The following is a 21,824-nucleotide window of genomic DNA, read 5'->3' as shown; positions in this document are numbered from 1 at the left end:
TAATGCGTCATAAATATAATCAAATATGTAAATAATTGAACCTTGGGTATATCCGGAGGTTTGGGCGATTCTCGACGCTCTGGCTCTGGTTCAACTTCTTTTTTGGATGTAATCAAAGAAAGAGGCGCATCTGGAGTCTCAGGTCGCTCATCGTCCCTTTGAGTATCCATCATATCGTCATCTTCAACATCAGATCCTCCATTAGATAAGTTATCCTCAGATATCATCGACATTGGATGTCCCCTTCCAGGACTAATCGAAAGCGGACTCTTCATGGAATTGTGATCCATCAGTCTATCGGATGATAAATAAGCATCATGCGACATCATCATAGCTCCATTTGGCGGACTATGACTGCTGCTATTGTAACCGTTTAAGGATAAATGACAAGATAATCCTCCTGGTCCTACGTTTCTGAGTTCGGCCCTCTTTTGTGCAGCTCTAGCGTTCTTAAACCAATACACTACGTTATTCACATCCAATGGTTTTCTTCCTCTGCGCGATTCGAGATTGTTGAGCTCTCGGACATAATGCTGTATCTGCTGTCTACTCGGATGCTGATTATCAGCGAACCATCTTTGTAATTTGGGTAGTTCCAGTTCAGGATCAAAGCTGGTACGCATTCGCGTTTTTTGAGTCGGATATTGACTTTGAACTGTTTGTAAAGCTGGATGGACGTGATCGGGAATCGTTCCAAGAGACGGCGGTCTCTCCATTTTTGTTATCGGAGACGGCTGCTGTCTAGGACTATATTGAACCGGACGTGGAATGACTTGAGCGTTCCACCATTGCTCAAATTTCCTCTTAGTATCTTCGTTTAGCTCGTGGAAGCTGTGCCGGCTCGGAGGCAGAGAAGATCCCCTGCAGATCTGAGATAGGGTCGCCTGTAACAAAGAGGAAAATTTGTTTCTGTTTATTTGTGACGATGCTAATAATTCTTATTTGACAAAAAGATAATCCTTTGGACACACAGAGAACCGGAGTCACCTCTTCGGTTAAGAGGATTAATGTTTTAATGTCTTTTAAGTTTGGTAATTGAGTGTACTGGGTGGCACAAACTGTGGTCTAAAATCTCAGGTATCCACGGGACAAGTTAATCTCGCGGGTAAGCCGAAAACTTGGACCGAAAAGTTTGTGTACGATCTTCGGGTGCTTCAGGTGCGTTTATACATATACTATATTGTGCTTAAATTATACACGTTGAGTGAATAAAATTACATTATTTAAAATACAAAAATTAGTTTTAGCTTAAGCTCAAGCAAAAGTAAAATTATTTTATATATATATAAAATATAACAAACCTTTCTCAAGTTTAGACAAAAAAATAATTAATTAATAACGTAATTATATCAAAAATAATATTAAAATATTATGCAAAATTATATAACCGACTAATATTCACAATCAATGAGTACGACTTAACATATATTCTTTTATGAGACATTAATTTAATTTTTAGTTGGTCCAGTTCCTCAGTTAATGGTCTTATTTATATTTTAAAAAATATTTATAAATAGTATTATTTTTTATTTTTATAATCTAAAAAATAAATATAAACCAGAAACTTGTACTTAATTTTAAAATATGTATTTTCTTGTATTAGACGTTTTTAATTTTAATTGAAAATAAAAAAGATGGTAAAATGTAAATAAAATTTGATATAAAAATATGATATATGTATTATCTTTGTGATAAAAAGTGCAACATCGTTGTAGTGTTTGTTATTAATATTATTTTTATAGTTAGATTGTGCTTTATTATAAAATATAGCTGGAATAAAAAGAGTGAGAAAAAATACACTGTGACAAAAGATGAGAAATCACAGTCAGTAGGCAGTAATTAAAAATGTTTTTTCTCAGCTTTTGCCAAATTAGCTCGTCAAAAACTTTTTTGTTATCTTACAGATATAGAAAAAGGCGCATATCTGAGAATGACGATTCTTTTCCCTGTTTAATGCATTATTTCCTTAGGTATTTTTTTGCTGTGTCCTTTTTAAAATCAGATGAAATGAAATTATGGGATTTATTAAAGTTAGTATGAAACTGGCAGTGCTTATTGTTTTTTTAAACATTATAAGCTGAAAATATGTATCACTAAGGAGTTCTAAAAAGAGGATGTTTGATGATACTATTCAATAAGTACAATTTTAAGTTATATAATTATTGCAATAAATAATAAGCGTTCAAAAAAATATATAAAAACATTAAACCTCTTTTTAGGCACTTTTTATTATTCAATAAAATTGATTATAATGAAACAATATTTTAACTAAACTGTGTTAAATTAAATATTATAGAAAAAAATATTTCTACTTTATTTTATTTTAAAATAATTATTAATACGTACGTATTTATATAGATGTCTCTAGATATTTTAATATCATCGATATATAATTTAGTTATAATTTTGATCAAGAGGTGTCACTAGTACTATTTTTTTATTTAAATATATAATTATATAATAAGATATGCATAAAATCAGAGTATATAAATACAAATAATTATGTATATTGGTATTCATTTCTTTTTCTATTTTATAAAATTTAAAATCAAACTTGCCACATAATATTAACTTATAAGATTATGGGCACCATAAATTAAATTGTCAACACCTTAATCTTCAACGAGTGCTATTTACGACCAGATCACGCGACTAATAGCCGTCAGGCGCCGGATTGCTATTTAATTATTTACTCTTTTTGGGCAACTGTCTTCCAAGTCTTCCAAAAGCTTATGAGATATCACGTAAACATAATGTGAGTTTATAGGATTTCTTTTCTGACGTGTCGCTCGCCAGATAATGTATCGCTTCGCAGATAATTCTCTTAGTCTGTTATACTACCAGCGCAGGGCCGGCGGGTGGCAAATATTTATCATATTTTAATCTCTGTGTTTTGCAACACATCCCCCATAATCATAATATATTACGGGCCTAATTCCTACGGCAGCGCGAGTTTCCACGTCTTTTGCCTTTTTAATACATATTATATATAGCACACGATTGTGTGTATGTATAGCGCCAGGATGAAACTCGAGCGTATAACGAGTAAAGCATAAAATAAAAACGAGACGGTAAATCAACTAAGTTATGATTTATAATTGAATAAAGGATCAGCTTTTCGCCGAGAAGGGATTTTATGAGATCTTTATTAATTTAGTGGAGGCGTAAAGTTTGAGATAAGTATTTTAAATGATTTGAGAAATTATGAAATATTATATTTAGGATCAATAAATTTTCATAACAATTAGATCGCAATTCGTATGCAATAAAAAAAATATATTTTTATAAATAAAAATCTCCTGATGATGCCAAAAATATTTTGCCGAAACATATCATGTAATTATAATATTTTTTTAAATATATATATTCATATATTTAAATGTAGTAATAATGAATATAACTTTTTTAAGAAACCTACGTGATATTTTGCGATAAGTTTTCTGAAAACAGTGTGAATCAACTCTGAAAGTGTCCTCGGATTTAAATATAGTTGCCCAATCGAGATAAAGCGTGATGTATTGTTCGTTTTCGCCATGGAAAATTTTACTCATCCGCGTAGATTGGCATGTTTGCCTTCTTAAGATAAGGCTATTTGCTCCAAGTCCAAATCTCGGACGAGTAAGCAACGTTTGTGGTCTTTAGATAAAATATGCAACTTATGAATTTATGAGCGAGAACTATATCGTAAATGTCGTAAGTCTACATAACGCGTGCTAATCACTGATAAAATTTACGCGGTGCGCGCACTTCTTAAAGCATTGTCGTAAATTAAACCCTTATTCCAATCTAAAACGTTGATTTTGGAAGTATAGGGTAACTACATAGAATAAATAACATTTTTTTAATATCCAGAATTAAAATACCCTCAATACTCCATAAAAGCTTTAGCGAATAACTTAATGATTGATGCCAATAAGTTCAGTTTTTATTTAGAAACTGTTATAAATATATTTTTTTACAATAAGACGAATTATTCTGCAACCAGACCAAAGCATGACGTATCGCAAAAAATCCCTACATCTTTGAAGTTTTATTGCATATGTTTTTTTATAGACTGATAGAACCTGTTATCCGCTTTAAATAGTGCACACAAAACGGTTACCACTTCTGTGCGATGAAGCATGTCATCATTTAAATTAAGTGATGTACTAGTTATAGAATATGTCATATTTTTTTTTTGCTACTGAATGCTTTATATATACATATTGCATATTCTAGGTGTATGATAATTGCTACAATCGCATTCTGATGTATTTTTTAAACTCTAAATTGTGAATTAAAACAAATTGTATCTCAATAAAAACTTTTTCACTGAAAAATATATATTATATCATAATGTATACATTATGCAAAATTTAATGAGATTGTGCTAAGAACGATTTTATACGAAAATTCGATGAAAATACACACTTATAATCAGTAGATGATAGATAGGGTTAAACTTTCGGTTCAGCCAAAGTTGATTACGTTCTTCTCGGGTTATTGGAGAATCGAATCGACAACCGATGGTTGAGCGCCCCGGGCATAACGCGGGTGCCTTATCTGTTTGTCGCCTAAGCAGCAGTGCTTTGTCTACCAACCTGCCTAATTCATATCGCTTAATAAATCTGCCCGTGTATACCGCAATTCATTATCTTTATAATAAATTACCCAAGATTAGCGTTTTGTTTTTTAATTTCATAATATGCGCACAACACTAAACACACAATCACATAAGCCACCGCGTAAATCTGTACAGTTGGTTCGGTTGTAATTTTTTAAGTTTATGTAACAACTAACGCAGTACTGATTGATTGTAAAAATGTTTTAACCTAACCGATAAATTAAAATACATATTTATATGCTTAACGCATTTATTACTTTATCGTCTATATTTTTTGATTAAATTTTAATTGGCATGTTGCTACTTATTGCTAATTTGATTTTTTCGTAACTTTTTAAAATTTGCTATTTATGATTAGCGGTATTTAATATGTAGTAGTCAATATTCTATAGAGTGCCACAAAAAATTGCTGTAACACCATATAGCATGATACTGAAAAAAATCCCTGCATCTTCTCAAAGATGAATATTGTTGATTTTAAACATTTTTAATCTGAACCACATTATAAAAATAAAGATATTGCAACTTTTTTCTGAAATTTTTTTATAAGAGTAATAACATATATTAAAGAGTGTGAATCTGTTGGTAGTTTAAATATAAATCATTTTATAAAAAGTAAGATCCAGGCAAATTTTCCTGTTATATTCTTAAAAGGGAAAATACTATAAAATATATTGTTTTTTTTTGTTTAATGACAGTTTGAATCTGAGCCACATTATTAAAATCAGGATTCTGCTCAATTTTCCTAAGATTTTCTCAAAATAAAATATACTACAAAATGTATTTTTTTGTAGTTAGTGTTTTTATTTTTATAATCTGAATCACATCATAAAAATAAAAATCATGAAAAATTTTCCTATGATATTTTCAAAAAATAAGTACTGTAATATATATTTTTTTTTTGTTAAACGGTAATTTAAAGCTTTATGAATTTATACCAGATTACTAAAATCAACATCCGTCGGAATTTTTCATTGATCGTTTTGAAAGAAAAAAATTCTATTAAATGTATTGTTATTTGATGTTACTTAATGACTGATTGCATCTGAATTAAATTATAAAATATGCTATTAAATATTTAAATATTGATATTAAATATTTTGTGTTTTTTTAATAATGATAATAATAATATTTTGTGTTTTTTTAATAATGACAATATAAAAAACAAGGTTTGCAAAATTTTCCTAGAATTATCTTAAATGGGAAAATACCATAAAAATATACTGTTATTTTTTTCTTAACGCAACTTTGAACTTGAATCACATAATAAAAATCAAGACTCTGCAGAATTTTTCTGGGATATTCTGAAAAAATACTAATAAATAAATTATTTTTTGTTTTGTGCCAAAACTGGCATGTTTAAAGGCAAGGGTTAATTAAGGGTTACCGATTGATCATATCTATCACAATGTGAAAATCAAGTTCCAGCGAATTTTTCTTAGGATCTTATTAAAATCTAAAATACTAAAACACATATTGTTTTTTTATTATTTAATGACAACTTGAATATCAGTTGACAGATCATATCTAGATCACAATATAAAAATCAAGTTCTTGCGATTTTTTTAGGATTTCATTAAAATCTAAAATACTATAAAATATATCGTTTTTTTTTTATTTAATGACACTTTGAATCTGAACTAAATTAAAAAAATAATGTCTTTTTGGGATTTTCTTAAAAGAGAAATACATTGTATTTTTTGTTGTTTAAAGACATTTTGAATCAAAGCAAGTTACTGCGAAACTTTAGTAGAATATTTAAAAAAAGGAAAATTCTATTAAACATATCGATTTTTTATTAATGACGGTTTAAATCTTTTGACTGTTTGAATCTGAATTACATTAGACATTTCAAGATCCTGCAAAAAGATTTGAGGATCCTCGAAAGGAAAAATACTATAAAATATTGCTTTTTTGTTATTTAATGTCACTCTGAACATAAACCACATAATAAAAATGCAAAAGTTTTCTTGGATATTCTTAAAAAAATACATTTTAAATACATTTTTTTTGCTTTGTCACAGTTTTAATTTTTTGACATATAATCATAACATGAAAATCAAGTTCCTGCGAACTTTTCTTTGGATTTTATTCAAATCTAAAATACTATAAAATGTATCGTTATGTTTTATTTAATCTGAACTCAATTATAAGATATTGCGATTTTTTTGCGATCTTCTTAAGAGAAAAAATGTTATGAAATACCTTGTATTTTATGTTGCTGTTTAAAGACATTTTGCATCTTAATCACATTAAACACAGCAAGTTACTGCGAAATTTTAGTAGAATATTTAAAAAAAAGGAAAATATTATTAAACATATGATTTTTTTAATGACAGTTTGAATCTGAATTACATTAAAAATCGAAAGATCTTGCAAATTTTTTTTGGATTTTCTCAAAAGAAAAAATACTATAATATTGCTTTTTAATTGTTTAACCTTCATCCGTCCCTCGGGTCTTTTTCGACCCGAAGCGATTTTGTTTTGCAAATATATCTTAAAATAATAATACTACATATCTGTAATTTCGTGACTTTGATTTTGTTGAGATAATAAACTAATTTTTGAAAAGAAAAAATAAATATGTTACCTGGATTATCTCTTGTAAAAAAAGTAACACTTAAGTCCCTCGGGTCGAAAATGACCCAAGTCTATTTTAGGTCAAATTATTGGAATTCCCGGCGCAAACAGATGTTTATTGTTTATCACCTTCTAAGAAATACTCTTTTGAAGTGATTATAATAGAAGATAATTTACTTGAATTTTCATCGGGAAATGATACCTGCTCAGAGACGTCAGATCATATTGAAGAATTGACTGAAACTTCTGATAGTGACATAGATGATGTACCTCCTGGATCTACATCATATCTTTCTAAAGATAAAGGTATTAAATAGCGATCAAAGCCTTTAACATAGCCGTCAATCATCATCAAACATGATTAGAACTACCACTGGAATCACAAGGTATGCTGTTTCTCGCATATCAACAGAACTCTGCATTTCAATTATTGTTTACAAATTCTATAAAAACTATTATTATTCAAAATACCATTTTGGAAGGAAATCGCGTATAAAGAGGATTGCAAAATATTGATATTATCAAATTGGATGCATATATTGGACTTTTGTTGTTAGCTGGTATATATAAATTGAATAATGAGTATTTGGAAAATTTATGGCACGAAACAAAGGGTCGACATATATTCAGGGCTACTATGTCACTAAAACGATTCAAAATTATATCGAGTCATTCGATTTGATGATCGTAGTACACGAGCTGCTAGAAGAAATACTGACAAATTAGCCCCAATTCGAGAACTTTAGAATAAATGGGTTGAAATACTACCATACCTTTATAATCTGGGCGAAAATGTAATAATCGATGAGCAATTGATTTCATACAATTCCGTTTCGACAATACATGCCAAAAAAGCCGGCTAAATATGGGATTCAATTTTGGGTGCTAGCAAAAATAGTTATGTTTGGAATATAGATATATACACTGGAAAAGTAGCTGGTGAAGCACCTGAAAGGAATCAAGGAAGGCGAGCGGTTTTAGATTTGTGTCAACAACTTGATGGGAGAAATGTAACAGTTGACTACTTTTTCACTTCTTATGAACAAGGTCAAATGTTACTTATAAAAAAAAAATACTATGATTGGCACTATTCAAAAAAATAAAACGTCAATTCCACCCGTATTGCTCGAAGTAAAAGGCAAAGCAATTTTTACTTCAAAATTTGCATTTACAAAGAATACATCTTTAGTGTCATACATTCCTAAAAAAAAGAAATGTGTTGTTCTTCAGAGCACTCTTCACATAACGAAGGAATTGTCAGGTGGTTCTGAAAATAAACCTAACATTATATTAGATTATAATGCAACGAAAGGAGGAGTTGATACCTTAGACAAAAATAGCCAATTACAGTACTCGAAGAAAAACAAATAGATGACCAATTACTTTTTTGCCAATATATTAGATATATCTATATCAAATGCATTTATTATATTTACATGAGTTTATCCAGATTGGAATATAAAAAAAAATTATCAAAGGAGAATTTTCATTGAAACCGTGGGCAAATTATTGATAAAAGACAACAATTTATATTAGAACAAAAATGCACAACTACATCTCCTTTAGTAGTACCAACAGCAAGGATACGTGTTCAAAAAAAAGGTAGATGTCACATTTGCCTAAAATCGGACAATATACATGCATTAGAATGTAAATATTGTAAAAGATTTATTTGTAAGGCACTTTCCTATAATGTATGTAATAAATAAATAATTAACCCATAAATCGCTCTTTATTATTCGTAAACAGTCAACATTACCGTTACTAATAAAATTAATTTAATTAATTTGCATTTTGTTTCTTTTAAGTCAAAAATTTCTACCTGGGTCGAAAAAGACCCGAGGGACTTTAGTGTACAGTCGATTTGAGGGACGGATGAAGGTTAATGATAGTTGGAATCTAAGCTACATTATAAAAAAAATGTGAATTTTATGCAAAATTATGCGTATTTTTTCTGATATTCTTAAAAGAAAAATGCCTATAAAAAACGAATTTGAATCTTACGACAATAAAAATATAAATCGCATTATCAAGATCCTGTAAAGATATCGTAGGATTTTTCATAGAAGAAAATACTAGAAAAATAAATATATATATAATGCGGTTTAATGACAGTTTGAATCTGAATCACATTAAAAAACGCAAGATCCTGCAAATGTTTTCTAAAATTTTCTCTAAAGAAAAATACTAAAAAATATATTGGTGTTATTTTTGTTTAATAACAGTTTGAATCTGAGCCACAATATAAAAATAGATATACTGCAAAAGTTTCCCAGGATATTTTGAAAAGAAAAAAGTAATATAAAATATACTGTTTTTTTGTTGCGTATTGTTTAAATCTTTTGACAGTTAAAATCTAAGACGCATTATAAAAATCAAGATTTTGCGAAATACTTTCCAAGAATGTTTTTGACAGTTTGATGTATTAACTCTGCCATGATTGATATTTTTGAAAAGGTACAATAAATGCAGGAGTTGATTCAAAATACGAAGCACCTCAACAATTTAGTCATATATTTTTATAATACATTGTGGAATATAAATCAATGTAATAAAAAAACAGTTAAATGTGAAAAATAACCATAATTAAACTTATTTAAAGCATCAACATTTGATTATGTCAAAACAAAGATTCAATCGTATTTAATATAGCGCACTAAAGTGCAAGTACCAAAAAAGCATGACAAGTTTGAACAAATGTCAAGGTTCTCTTACTTTAGATTTTAAGCACTTTTTTGTTTTTTCAAAACAAATTTTGTGTTTCTGTAGCAACCATTGTCAACAAAAATAACTAATTGGCGATTTTTCTCTGTTGTCGCAGATATAGAGAACATTGAAAGGACAACCTTTTGCGGCCATAGAGGAGATGAAGACAAAATCGCCAAGTGAATTAAAAACTATACCAATTAGTGAATTCTACAAATATTTTTTCGGATTGTTAAAAACACTGACATCAGTTGATTATATCTAATGAGAACAAATTAAAAAAAGTAGTACTATTCAGATATAATAAATTTACCTATATTAAAGAATAGATACATTTTATTGATCACATCTCGCATAAGTGAATTTCAACAGTGCATCTTGAACATGAATATTAAACAATCAAGTACACTTCAGTTGATAATAAATTACACAATTATTTCAATGAAAACTTCTATTCAAATAGTCTGCTTAATAAAATATCAATTTTCTCGCCAATTTCACACTCGAGATGGAATCGCTTGATATTATCCTCCGGCGGGGGGCGTTTTCCGTAAACGAGGTGTATCCTATTGTATATACATCCGCATTTTCCGTTTAAAGATGTACATAAGAAGGCAGACTCGGTGTTTTCCTTTTCCACTCCTTTGTCTCATTTCTCTCGCTCGGCTATTTTGTGTTATTTTATCTCGATCTTAGTAGATTCGCGCTAACCCCTCTCGAGAGTGTGGCGCCCACCCCACCGGCTGCAGATTGGCGGGGCACATCACAGCGCTAACCTCGCTTTTAATAAGATTATAAAGCATTATTTCATAGTATTAATAAGATCAAAAGCGCTCGTACATCTAAAACTCCTTTTAACCCGAGCGGTAGTACCCCCTTCTTTGCCGAGACTTCTTGTTCTTGCCAGAGGTGAGCAACCGGCGGCCTTCGTGGTTTAACAACGGTACCAAATTTTGATTTATTGCTGCATTACCATAATTTTAATTTATGATAGTGTAATATTAACTCTCATTAACACAAAAAAAGTATATAGTGTTAGACTATTTAACAGTGAATAGAATGATCCAACCATATTGGAACCTTTATGCAAGTATTTTACTCTTACCTCAAGTTAATTGCTTCATAAAAAACTTTTTTAAAATGAAAAAATCTAGCACGAATCATGAAAATAATATTATGTTAAACATGTATTCGTTATCATTATCAAATTTATTTTGATATATATAAAATATTGATGTAATAAATAATTAAATTTTAATAGTACTTTTGATAAACGTAATACGAAGCGCCGCCCAGAATGTTGTCAACCCCTGCATTAAGCCGCTAAAGCATCAAGAGAGCAAAGTTTTTTATTGTAATATTGTGAATTTCGCTACAGGATTGGGTTTATTTTTGACAGGCTCTATTGTTACATTAAGGCTTTAGCTGTAAATATTTCGACAGATTATTTTGTTTAATGGCTTATTATAAAACCCTCAATACATACATATACAAATACGCGGCAATGTATAGACGTAAAATATCTTACACGACTAATTTAAATCTAAAGCGAGGCGCACACTTTGAAAGTAGTTCGCGAATCCAATGATTTATAGAAATTAATGAAGATCTTATCGTTCACCTCCGCCGTCGCCATTATAAACGGATCCTTTGAGATGATAAATTCACTCGGTAGCACAATGATGTTAGTGTACAGTCTAAGTCAAGCTTTAAGCCAAAGTTCGATGGAAACTTTCGTATTGAAAGTGGAAAAGCCCGAAAGAGCCGTTTTACAGATTGGCCTCTTGTGCTAATTAGCGTCGATTTACAGCTTCAGTTATTTGGCTCTGGAAAGGTGTTTGCAGGGTACCGAAAATATATTATTTTGATGGAATTTTCTCAATTCGCAACCCTGGTCTTTCGAAACGATAATAATATTCAGATAAAGTTATCTGGCAAAGGGTAAAGCGATTTCAATGAGTAACTTAGCATTTGCTGCGCCGAAAGCGATCTCTTCACAAAGAGATCGCCAGAAATTTGCGCTTCAAGGGGATATGTCTTAAAATATTCAGCTTATTGTACTAAGACACGAATTTGCATTGTTTTGTACGTATAGACGTTTATTTTTAAATAAAATTATAAGCTTTTTTTTAATATTTTAAAATCATACAATAAATAACTATACGTTTTGTAGTTAGTGTATAGCATATCAATGGTTATTTTAAAATATGATAAGTCCAATAAGTTTAAAGAATAAAAAGTATATTATTGCACATAATGTAATTAGTTCATTCACACCATACAGTACACAAAATTTCATATACATAGAAATATTAATAGGAATTTTGAGAACATTGTAAATATAATAGTTATAATGCCCAGTATTTTTTATGAATCGTTTTCTTCTTAAGCTCCCTTTTTGTATCATGTAGTTTTTTATTATATTGTTTTGTGTTTAATTAACAATATTAATAATTCAATAAGATTTTGTGCTTCAGAACCAAATAAACTTCTGCACATTTTTTAGGTAAATTTACGCCAATAAATTAATTTTTATTTTTAAAACAGCTTATTACCCAAACCTAAATTATACTTTATTTAAAAAATACTAGTATATTTCAAAATAATAAATACTTATTTTTAACGCTGCTGAAGTAAATTTGCTGTGAAAAACAGTTTAACACTCAAAAATTGATTGACCATAATTATACAATATAATGACGTAATCAAACATTAGCCAAAGTAATTTAAGTCAGGTAGAGTAAATTCAAAATAGCTATAACAATTTTATGAAAAAACTTTTGAAACTATCGCTTGGGAAATAACGCATAAAAAATAGTAGAAAATAGATATAAGAATTTTCACGATTTTTCACAGATAAGATACAGTAAAATCGTCTTAAATTTTTTCCGAGTTTCCTTAAACCACGAAGATAAACAATTATAAAATTATTACTTGTGATCAAACTTGTGTCAAAAAATGCGGCAATGTGCTTTGATTACCAAAATATATTACCCTCAAAAGTACAAAAATTATAAACTAAAAAGCAGAAAATTTTTATTGGAAATTATTAACACAAACATTGACCTCTAAAACACATATAATATACATAGGTGTACTACTACATATAATTTTTTACACAAAATAAGGCAATTTCAAAGGTTTTCAATTAAAGCTCAATAAAAAATATATTGTATAAGTCTCGTCAATAAATTTTTGAGTTTTAAACTACCATAAATTGGCAGTTTAAATTATACTCCTACTTTATTATAATTATACTTTCAAAAAGAAAATACTAATTGATTTAAAAATAATAAATACATATTTTTAATGCCGCTAAAGTAAATTTGCTGTGAAAACTGCTTTTATTAAATATAAAATAAGTTTTCACAGCAAATTTATTTCAGCAGCAATAAAAAAATAGGTATTTATTACTTTTAAATAAACTACTATTTTCTTTTTAAAAGTATAATTTAGGTTTGGATAAAAAACTGTTTTTTTTAAATTAAAATTAATTTATTGGCGTAGATTTTCCTAAAAATAGTGCAAAAGTTTATTGGATTCTGAAGCGCAATATCTTATTGAATTACATCAATATTGTTAATTAAATACAAAATAATAAGATAAAATCTGCATGATAAGAAAGAGAGCTAAAGAGGAAAATATTTAAGATTTCATTAAAACACTTTATACTATATTTTTGAAGAGAACCTGCCTTGTTTTTTTGTACGTTTTAATCAAATTTTGTTGTGAAGTTTTCAAGTTTTATAGATTATATGTATTATTTATTGAAATACAATATATGCTTAATTTTAAAGCGCAGTTTAAGAAGCACTTTTAAAAATTATTTGTTGCAATTTTATTTATGGTTATTTTTTTATTCCAAATAAATATTATAATATATTTTTTTAAGCTATACAATTCACTATATATGTATATGCAAATAATACACAAGCACAAGTTTAATTGAACGCAAAAATATCGCGAATTAAGTGCCATAAATTATTATAATAAATCCCCGCGCAAATAAATCAACCCTCGTGCATTAGACGCGCCACCCCTTTACTTAAAGATTATTCACAAAGGAGCCAGCACGTCGGGGTGGTAAATGTTATTTCAATACCATACTAAAACGTTTGAACGTATTACAAAATATCTTTAATATCATAAGCATAAGACATGCTTATCAATGCTATTTCCAAATATAGATATATTTTAAATATATTATACATACATATATAAGAAAGTTGATTAGGTACCATTAAGCATGTGTAGAACTAAGACGGATAAGGCTTAAGTGGTTCTGATGGGTAGGCACAAAAAGAGCAAAGGGGTGAATATGTTTATGGGGGTGAGATACATGTAAAATTTTAGCGTGAAATTTACGACCTAACGCGCTTATTATTAGGCGATAAATTAGTTTTAACAGGAGCAAAAACTTGAACATAGTATTTCTTCTGAGATTAACTTGTGTGCCGTTGATAATTATTGTACGTATTGTATATTTATATATACTTCAACAGCTTACAATCATTTCAAATATTCATGAATTCTTTAATACTTACAATTTTTAAAATAAAGAACAGACAGTTCAGTTTTAAAAATAGTTTTAAATTGTATTCTTTGACATATTATATTATACTTGCACTTTGAAAATAACATTTATCTTTATTCTAAAACCACTTTAACTTTACTTACAGAAAATAAGTTATATTTTAATAATGTCAATTAAACGCGTACTCTATTTTAACAACAGAGGTAAAATTCTATGCATCCGACTCGCTCGATGAAAATGTATACGAATCTGGAACAGGACGGGAAAGAGTCCTACCCTCACAATGCAACCCCCCGTCTGTGCTATAATATTTAACCCTTATTAGTGGGTAGCTCATTGTTTTCCCGGCTTAAGCCTGTCGCTTATTCTATACTACGAGAAGCATTGTGGCCTTCGCCCTCGTGTAAACCGAACTGTTGCGCAACATCTCGTTCGGGAATCGTAACAGATTGTCACATTGTTATATTCATTTTAATTCACTGACGATTCTGTCAGTAGAAAGATTCTTAAATATAAAATAAATAGATAACATAATATTAAAAATGCCAGTATGCACATTAAAGCTACAAAACAAGATCATACATAGTTATAAAAAATGATATTTTAAGATTTTATCAACGTAAAGAACGCGAATTGTAGATAGATTACTAAACACGAGTATTATTCTAATAATATTAAAAAAATCCTTTTCATGAAAAATAATATTTTATATTTCTAAGATATATTAATGAATAGCATAATATTTTTTTTAAACGATAAACTCATTAGATGATGATATAAAATTTAAAAAATTAAAATAATATTAATAAATTGTTTAAACGCCCCTCAGATTTGCGTATCCATGGCGAGTGCCCTATTGGTTCAATATACCTTTATAAAGACCCTGGCACCAAGACTTTTGTAGCAAACGACTTAACAAGCAACGCGGATACGCCGATGCCGAAGTTTCCGATAAAATTTAATTAGAACACCTGTAAAAGCGGGTTGACGTGGGGAAGTAGCGCGAAATAATCGCTACGTTTGATTTAGGATCCGTTTATTCAGGATAACGAACGTGAAGGCGTATTGTTAACAAGTTTGTAAATTATCCTTGAGACGAGAGTATACATACGTATAAGCATATCTATATGTTATTATGTATGGAATACAATAATTTTACTTACGTCGTCTAAGGGGCATCCAGTCGAAAGCAGCAATCCGTGACTGTGAACCAGCAGCAGCTTCAGTAATTTATCCTTTATTTCTTGGAGAGGCGTAGTTCTTGGTCGAAGTACTTGTATTCTGAGAGTGGCTACAGTAGTCAGTTCTCCTAAGATTTCTCCAACTGTAGCTAAAGGTCCGTCGGAAATTCGGTCGAATGTTAATGGCTTCCAGTTTTTGATTATCACGGAACCTATGAATAAATTAAATAATAATGAATTAAAATTATATATAAATACATACATATATAAGATTATTTACACTTAAGAATTCGATACAAAGAGTTAATAAATATATTTTATATACAAAATAATCAGTATAAAGATTATACAGTTAATTATAAGATTTAAAATATTTATTGAATTTATTAATTAACTCAATCATCTGAATTTTTTAAATAAAACTAAATACGTATATAAAGAGTTGTAGAAAAATATAGTAAATATAATTATAAAAATGGATTAAAAATTCTTACTTAAATATTCAAGAATATTTATTGTTAACACCTAATTGAGATTTTAGTGATTTAAAAAAAATATGAAGTGGTTTTATATTACAGAATTACATTTATATAAATTTAAGTAATAATATTTTTAGTATCAAATATTGTAGGTTTATTAAAAAGACTAAATTTTTTTAAACTGAACCATTTTTATCATTATTTTAAGCAATTCTTATACATACATATATCTGTATTTAATTTAAGTACATAAGAATTTGATTCATAAATTGAAAATGTAACACAAAAATTGATTCCGGAAAGGATAAAATGATAAAAAATATTTATTTTATTATTGCATATAGAAATAATCAGTATAAGCATAAAATAACTAATAAAAAGATTTTCTATTTTCATTTTATTTATTAGTTGACTAAAACTCTGTACAAACATATGTATAATTTAAATCAATCTAAGTACGAGAGTTAGAAGTGATTGTATGTGTATTTATATAAAATGGATTAGAACTAAAATATATTATTTATTGTTCTGTATATTTTCATACATAATTAAGTCATATTAAAAAAAGTTGTATCTATAAGAATATTATTACTAAGTAAGGCAAAAAAATGCCATGAAAAAATATAAAGAAGGATTAATAAGTTGATTTTATATATTATAAATTATAACACTGATACAAATAAAAGTATTATTACTTCAATTATATTGGGTTAATATAAGCTCAATATAGGGTTAATATTATTTATTTAATTTATATTTATTATTTTAAGCTATTAAATTAATGGCAAATATGTGGCACGTAAAATTTATGCGCAGTTAAAAAGGGATTTTAATTATTAATGTAAATTAATTATTTAACCGCATAAAAAATGAAATAATAAGCAATATTTTTGTAACAAAGATAAAAATTACGCTGATTTTGCTTTATCGCGATTTGTATACAATTTTTTTTTCTGATGTAATTTAAAAAATTATTACATTAATTGAAATCACTCATGAACCTACTTTCATATGAATTTAAATTGCAGTACAATATGTACAATATAAAATATTTAAGGCATAATATTGAATTTAAGGTTAATTTAATTATTTATAATTAATAGTAGTAGTTTGTAATTAAAGTTTTTTTTAAAAAGAACATTGAAAAATATTTTTTTATGGTAAAATTTTTATTATTTGTTTTAATTTTTATGTAAATAATTAACTTATAAATTTGTGTAATTTCTTGATAGCAATAATATTTTAAAGTGGATGATAAAATAGTAGTTTATACATATTTAAAGTTGAATTTTAGTGACAGTATAGAATTCTTAAGAACCCTGTATATGTTCGTTAGCAAAATCCAATGTGTCAATTTTTTGCAAAATTGCGACAAGTATAAAAACTTAAGCACTCGTAACTCAGTAGGTTTACATTTAACGAAAAGATTGCTATATATGAAACGTTTAAAAGCCTAAACTTAATCTAAATAAAATATAAAAAAAATAGTTTTTTGCTTCAAAACATGCGATGTATCAGTTCGATCGGACCCCCATACGAGCCATTTTGAGACTTTCAGAAGAGCTTACGCTCTTAACTGCTTGGTTTTAAAGATTAAAAATTAAATTTTCAGTATTGTATAGAACTATTGTGCATCCACCTATACGTTCTGTATAAAAAAATATTTTTTTTTACAAAATTGTGGCCAATGTAAAAATTTAAAGTGTCATAACTTTGAAAAATGAAATCCACCTGAAAAATGTCGTATGCAAAAAGGGTTCAGAAGCCCAATTTGCATTTAATTTTATTTTTAAATTAATTCATTTTAAAAAAAACGAGTCTTATGGTAAATTGACCGGGCCCCCATACGAGATTTTATGCAACTTGGCATATAGTTAAAGCTAGTAACTATTATATGAATTGGAAATGACTCATTTTTCATTTATGTGTATTATGTCATGTATTATATATTAGATTATTTTAATTGCCATTTTTTTTAAAACTTACAATTTTGTATAAACGGTTGATTTTTAGAAAAGAATTTTATAAATTCATTATTTAAAAAATATTTATTTCATAGTATCAAAATATTTTTTGATATTATAAAATAAATATGAGCTCAAGACATTAACTAGTAGTTTTATCATATGATACAAGATTTAAAAATAAGTTTTCTTAAATTTATAAGACTACTTTTAAGCGCACTAATAATTAAATATTTATTGTAGTGGGTAATGATTTTAAATATAATACATATACTATTAATTAAGTTTAAAAATCTTACTTTTATTTATCTGCCCTTTATATTATTTACTTATATATTAGATAATATCAATTGCCAATATTTCTTATAAATGGTCGCTTTTTAGAAATATTTTATATAATTTTTTTATTTGAAAAAGGTATTTTTAAACCACCATAATATAATACTAATAATTAAGTATAATTCCAGATAATCACTAATATATTTAACATATAACTCTATGTTTTATTAAATTAAAAAGGCTACTTTTAAGTGCACTTTTATTAGTTTTATTCACATATTCATTGTAGATACAGATTTTACGTGAATATTATTTGGATTAAAAATAGTTCATTTTACATGTATCTACCTCAGTTCTATATTATTAAAAGTATATTGTTTTCTTTAACATAAAATTTTCATAAATTTAAATTGCCTTAAAAACTTACTTGAGTTTATTATAAGTCTCTTAATTTAAATTATTTTATTATATTTATTTATAACGAGCGCGAAATCTCATTGTAAAAAAATAATTTATTGCTCAGATTTAATACTAATATTTTTAAATTTGTTTCTAGCTATTTTTAAATGCGCCATTAGCTATCTAAGATTAAAAACAACTCTTATAGTATGCCGTATTATCTATTTCAATAAAAAAGAGTGAGATACAAGGTGTATGACTTATAATCCATATCATGCTCAGAATAAAAAAAATATTATAGTGAATATAAATGTTTACCTTTTGCTGCCGCAGCACAATCATGTGGATATCCCAGCCGAATAAGAGCAGCTGTCACCAATTCGCGAAAAGCTGTCGAAGCTGGTATAATCACGTAGCTTTCAACTTCGACCGAGGGTCGTCTCATACCGTGCGGCACAGTTCCATTTCCGCAGAGCCCTTCCAGGGTGGTAACACCCTCGACGATGCACCTGACAGGTAGCGTTTCTGCTGCAAAGAGAGAAATTATTATTAGAAACTGTAAAAGTGCTATTTTAAAGTACGTCCAAGAAATAAAACGATAGTTGTTAATCACGCTAATTAAAAATTACAAAGCGCGTTTCTTGAATGCTACTACTAAGTCGTTGAAACGAGAGAATGCATCAGACAAAATTAATGCATTCACAAAGACTGCCTTTGTGAAAACGTCTTTCGCCTTCTTCGTGGAAAGCCGAGGAGAAGAAGAGCGTAGCTAGTACTTGGCGAGACTCAATTTCTTCTCTCAGCTCACTTTGCTTCGCGAAGGAGGAAAAAATAATGTAACAATCTTTGTTTTGTGTTGTAGAGCTTTTCCGCGAGGAAAGCCGCGGAAGAGGAAAAGTCACAGACGCCGATGAAAATGGCGTCGCAGCCATCTCTCTAGATGGGAATTAAGTAGGAAAACGGACGATTTAAAACGAGGACGACGCTTTTTATAAAAGCAGAATTATAATATAATAGTTCGTTTAAATACTAATGAAGCGTCTTATTATAAGGAAGTGATGCAAGTCTTAAATGAATTTCATAGAACGAAAAACTCTGATTTAATGATTCAGCAAAACAATATAGTAATTCAAAATATATTAAAGCTTATACCTAATTATAAAATAGTGACTTGTCTATTATCATCGTAACATATTTTTGCGACTTATATATATTTTTAAAGTCAAAGACAGAACTTATGTATTTACACATTTCTTGATAAATACAATAATAATTAATGCTTTTGATTTTAAGAAAAGACAAATTTGATATTTTCTTCCTAGAAGTATTTAATAATAAAATGATTAAGCATCTTAAAAGATTCATATTATTAGCTTTAAAAACATCAATACCAAACATGAAATAATTGCTTTTTTTTAATGTATGTTTTAACTCTAATGTTATAGTTTGTCCCTAATTCTGTTCAAAGTTGTAAAAAATTTGATTTAAATATACTATCAAAAAAAGCTTTGATTTTTTTTGATTAATTACTTAGAAAACTTTTAAGCTCCTTATTACTTTTTATAAAATGTTTTTTTTAACTATTTAATGCAATATTGATATTATTGTGTTCGTGTATAATAAACACCCACACACACGTACAAGCGTCGCTGTGACCAAAACGCTGAAGGGAATCCGCCTAATCCAGAAGCGGTCCACTTTCAAATATTCAAATGCTCTAACTCTTATAGTGGCCTCAAGTCGGGTCCGGTCAGGGGACACCTTAATGCCCGGGACATATTCATGGAGGCTTTAGCGCGTATTAGCCACGTGTACACCGAGAGACATTGAAAATCTATTCATCTCTCGTGTGTACGGACCCAAGGGGCCCGGGACATATTGTAATTATAACGGAACGTCCCTGATTAAATATTGTGGCCAGTTTAAAGGCTGAACCCGGGGGGATGGCAAACTACACACGCGCCGCCCCGCCACCCACTCAGGTTAACAATAGTTTGCTTAAAGGTGAAAACGATTTAATTTCGCACGATTTAGTTTAGGACACAATATTGTGTGTTTTGTTACGTCAATACAGCGGGAATTTTAAGGAAAACTATTTTAAAATAGATTTCAATATCGAGGGTGATCCATTTTTTAATTATTTATTTATCATACATTGCTAAAATGTCAACTAATATGTATTTTTTTATTATTAAAACACAGATATTGATAATTAATTGGCTGGATATAAATCCAAATAATTTTTATATATTAGATCTGCACTCATGGGAAACTTATGTTAGCTAAAATAATTATTAAAAAACTATTTTACATTTACAACATCGGTTTAGTAATAATTTAGTCTAATAAATTCTAACAAATGGTCGTTTTATAACCTAAATGGTTCAATGTCTCAAATATAAGCACATCTAGAATAAAAAATAAGACCACTAAAAAAATTGTGAAGGTTTATTTTCAGAAATGTAAAGTCTAGCATAACTTAATTTTTTTATACATAAGTGTTTCACTCAGTATTTGTCTATTTAAAATAAGTACTTTTGAGTATTTTTTTAAACGTTAATTGCAGTATTTCTAGAAAATAAGTAAGGAATTGTGCCATGGTGTGCACCGGTGCCCGGTAAAGTTTTTGCTAATGGCTAAAGTGCAGTATTTTTAAATTTTGATTGTTTTTAAGAATCCTTAAAAGCAAATATATTCTTTCAGGACTGAAATATAAAAATTAGAAGTTTCCACGTGACATTAACTGTTGAATTTTCTATGATTAAAGGCTCGGAATTGGATAGTGGAATGACACGGTTTTTACAGAATATCCAGAAAGTAATTATTAACCATAAACTAAAATAACATTACTTTCTTTAACGAGCTTTAAACTGAATAGTATTTAAGTCAAATATGTGCTAAAAAAAAAATAGTCTACTTTAATTACTGCTACTGTATTTTTATCAGTTAAATTTTAGTAATCAATAAGATATAATCTAATGCTACAATATTTTTTTCTTTTCAAAACAATTGGAGATAAATGTTTGACAATATAGATTTCTAATAATTTTTTCCCGTTGTAACCTGAAAGTCGTAAGCCAAATGCGCTACTACTGTGTT

The 21,824-nt window shown here is 28.4% G+C and overlaps 1 protein-coding gene across 2 annotated transcripts in view; it reads right to left on the bottom strand.

Annotated features, from left to right (window-relative positions):
- Positions 1 to 21,824, bottom strand: part of dve (SATB1_N and homeodomain domain-containing protein dve) — a 153,889-nt gene that overhangs the window by 1,901 nt on the left and 130,164 nt on the right. For both annotated transcript variants that reach the window (XM_088185454.1, XM_088185462.1), the window contains exons 3-5: positions 19,044 to 19,253; positions 15,587 to 15,816; positions 42 to 884 (exon numbers count right to left, since the gene is read on the bottom strand). In XM_088185454.1, coding sequence (XP_088041580.1) covers positions 42 to 884; positions 15,587 to 15,816; positions 19,044 to 19,253 — 1,283 coding nt within the window. The remainder of the gene's footprint in view (positions 1 to 41; positions 885 to 15,586; positions 15,817 to 19,043; positions 19,254 to 21,824) is intronic.

This window comes from Plectrocnemia conspersa, unplaced genomic scaffold, assembly GCF_051122295.1.
Source record: "Plectrocnemia conspersa isolate PC_06_02 unplaced genomic scaffold, ASM5112229v1 ptg000001l, whole genome shotgun sequence".
In the NCBI taxonomy this organism is placed as follows: domain Eukaryota; kingdom Metazoa; phylum Arthropoda; class Insecta; order Trichoptera; family Polycentropodidae; genus Plectrocnemia; species Plectrocnemia conspersa.
The sequence above is the reverse complement of the archived record's forward strand: the minus strand, read 5'-3'. Positions and strand labels throughout refer to the sequence as shown.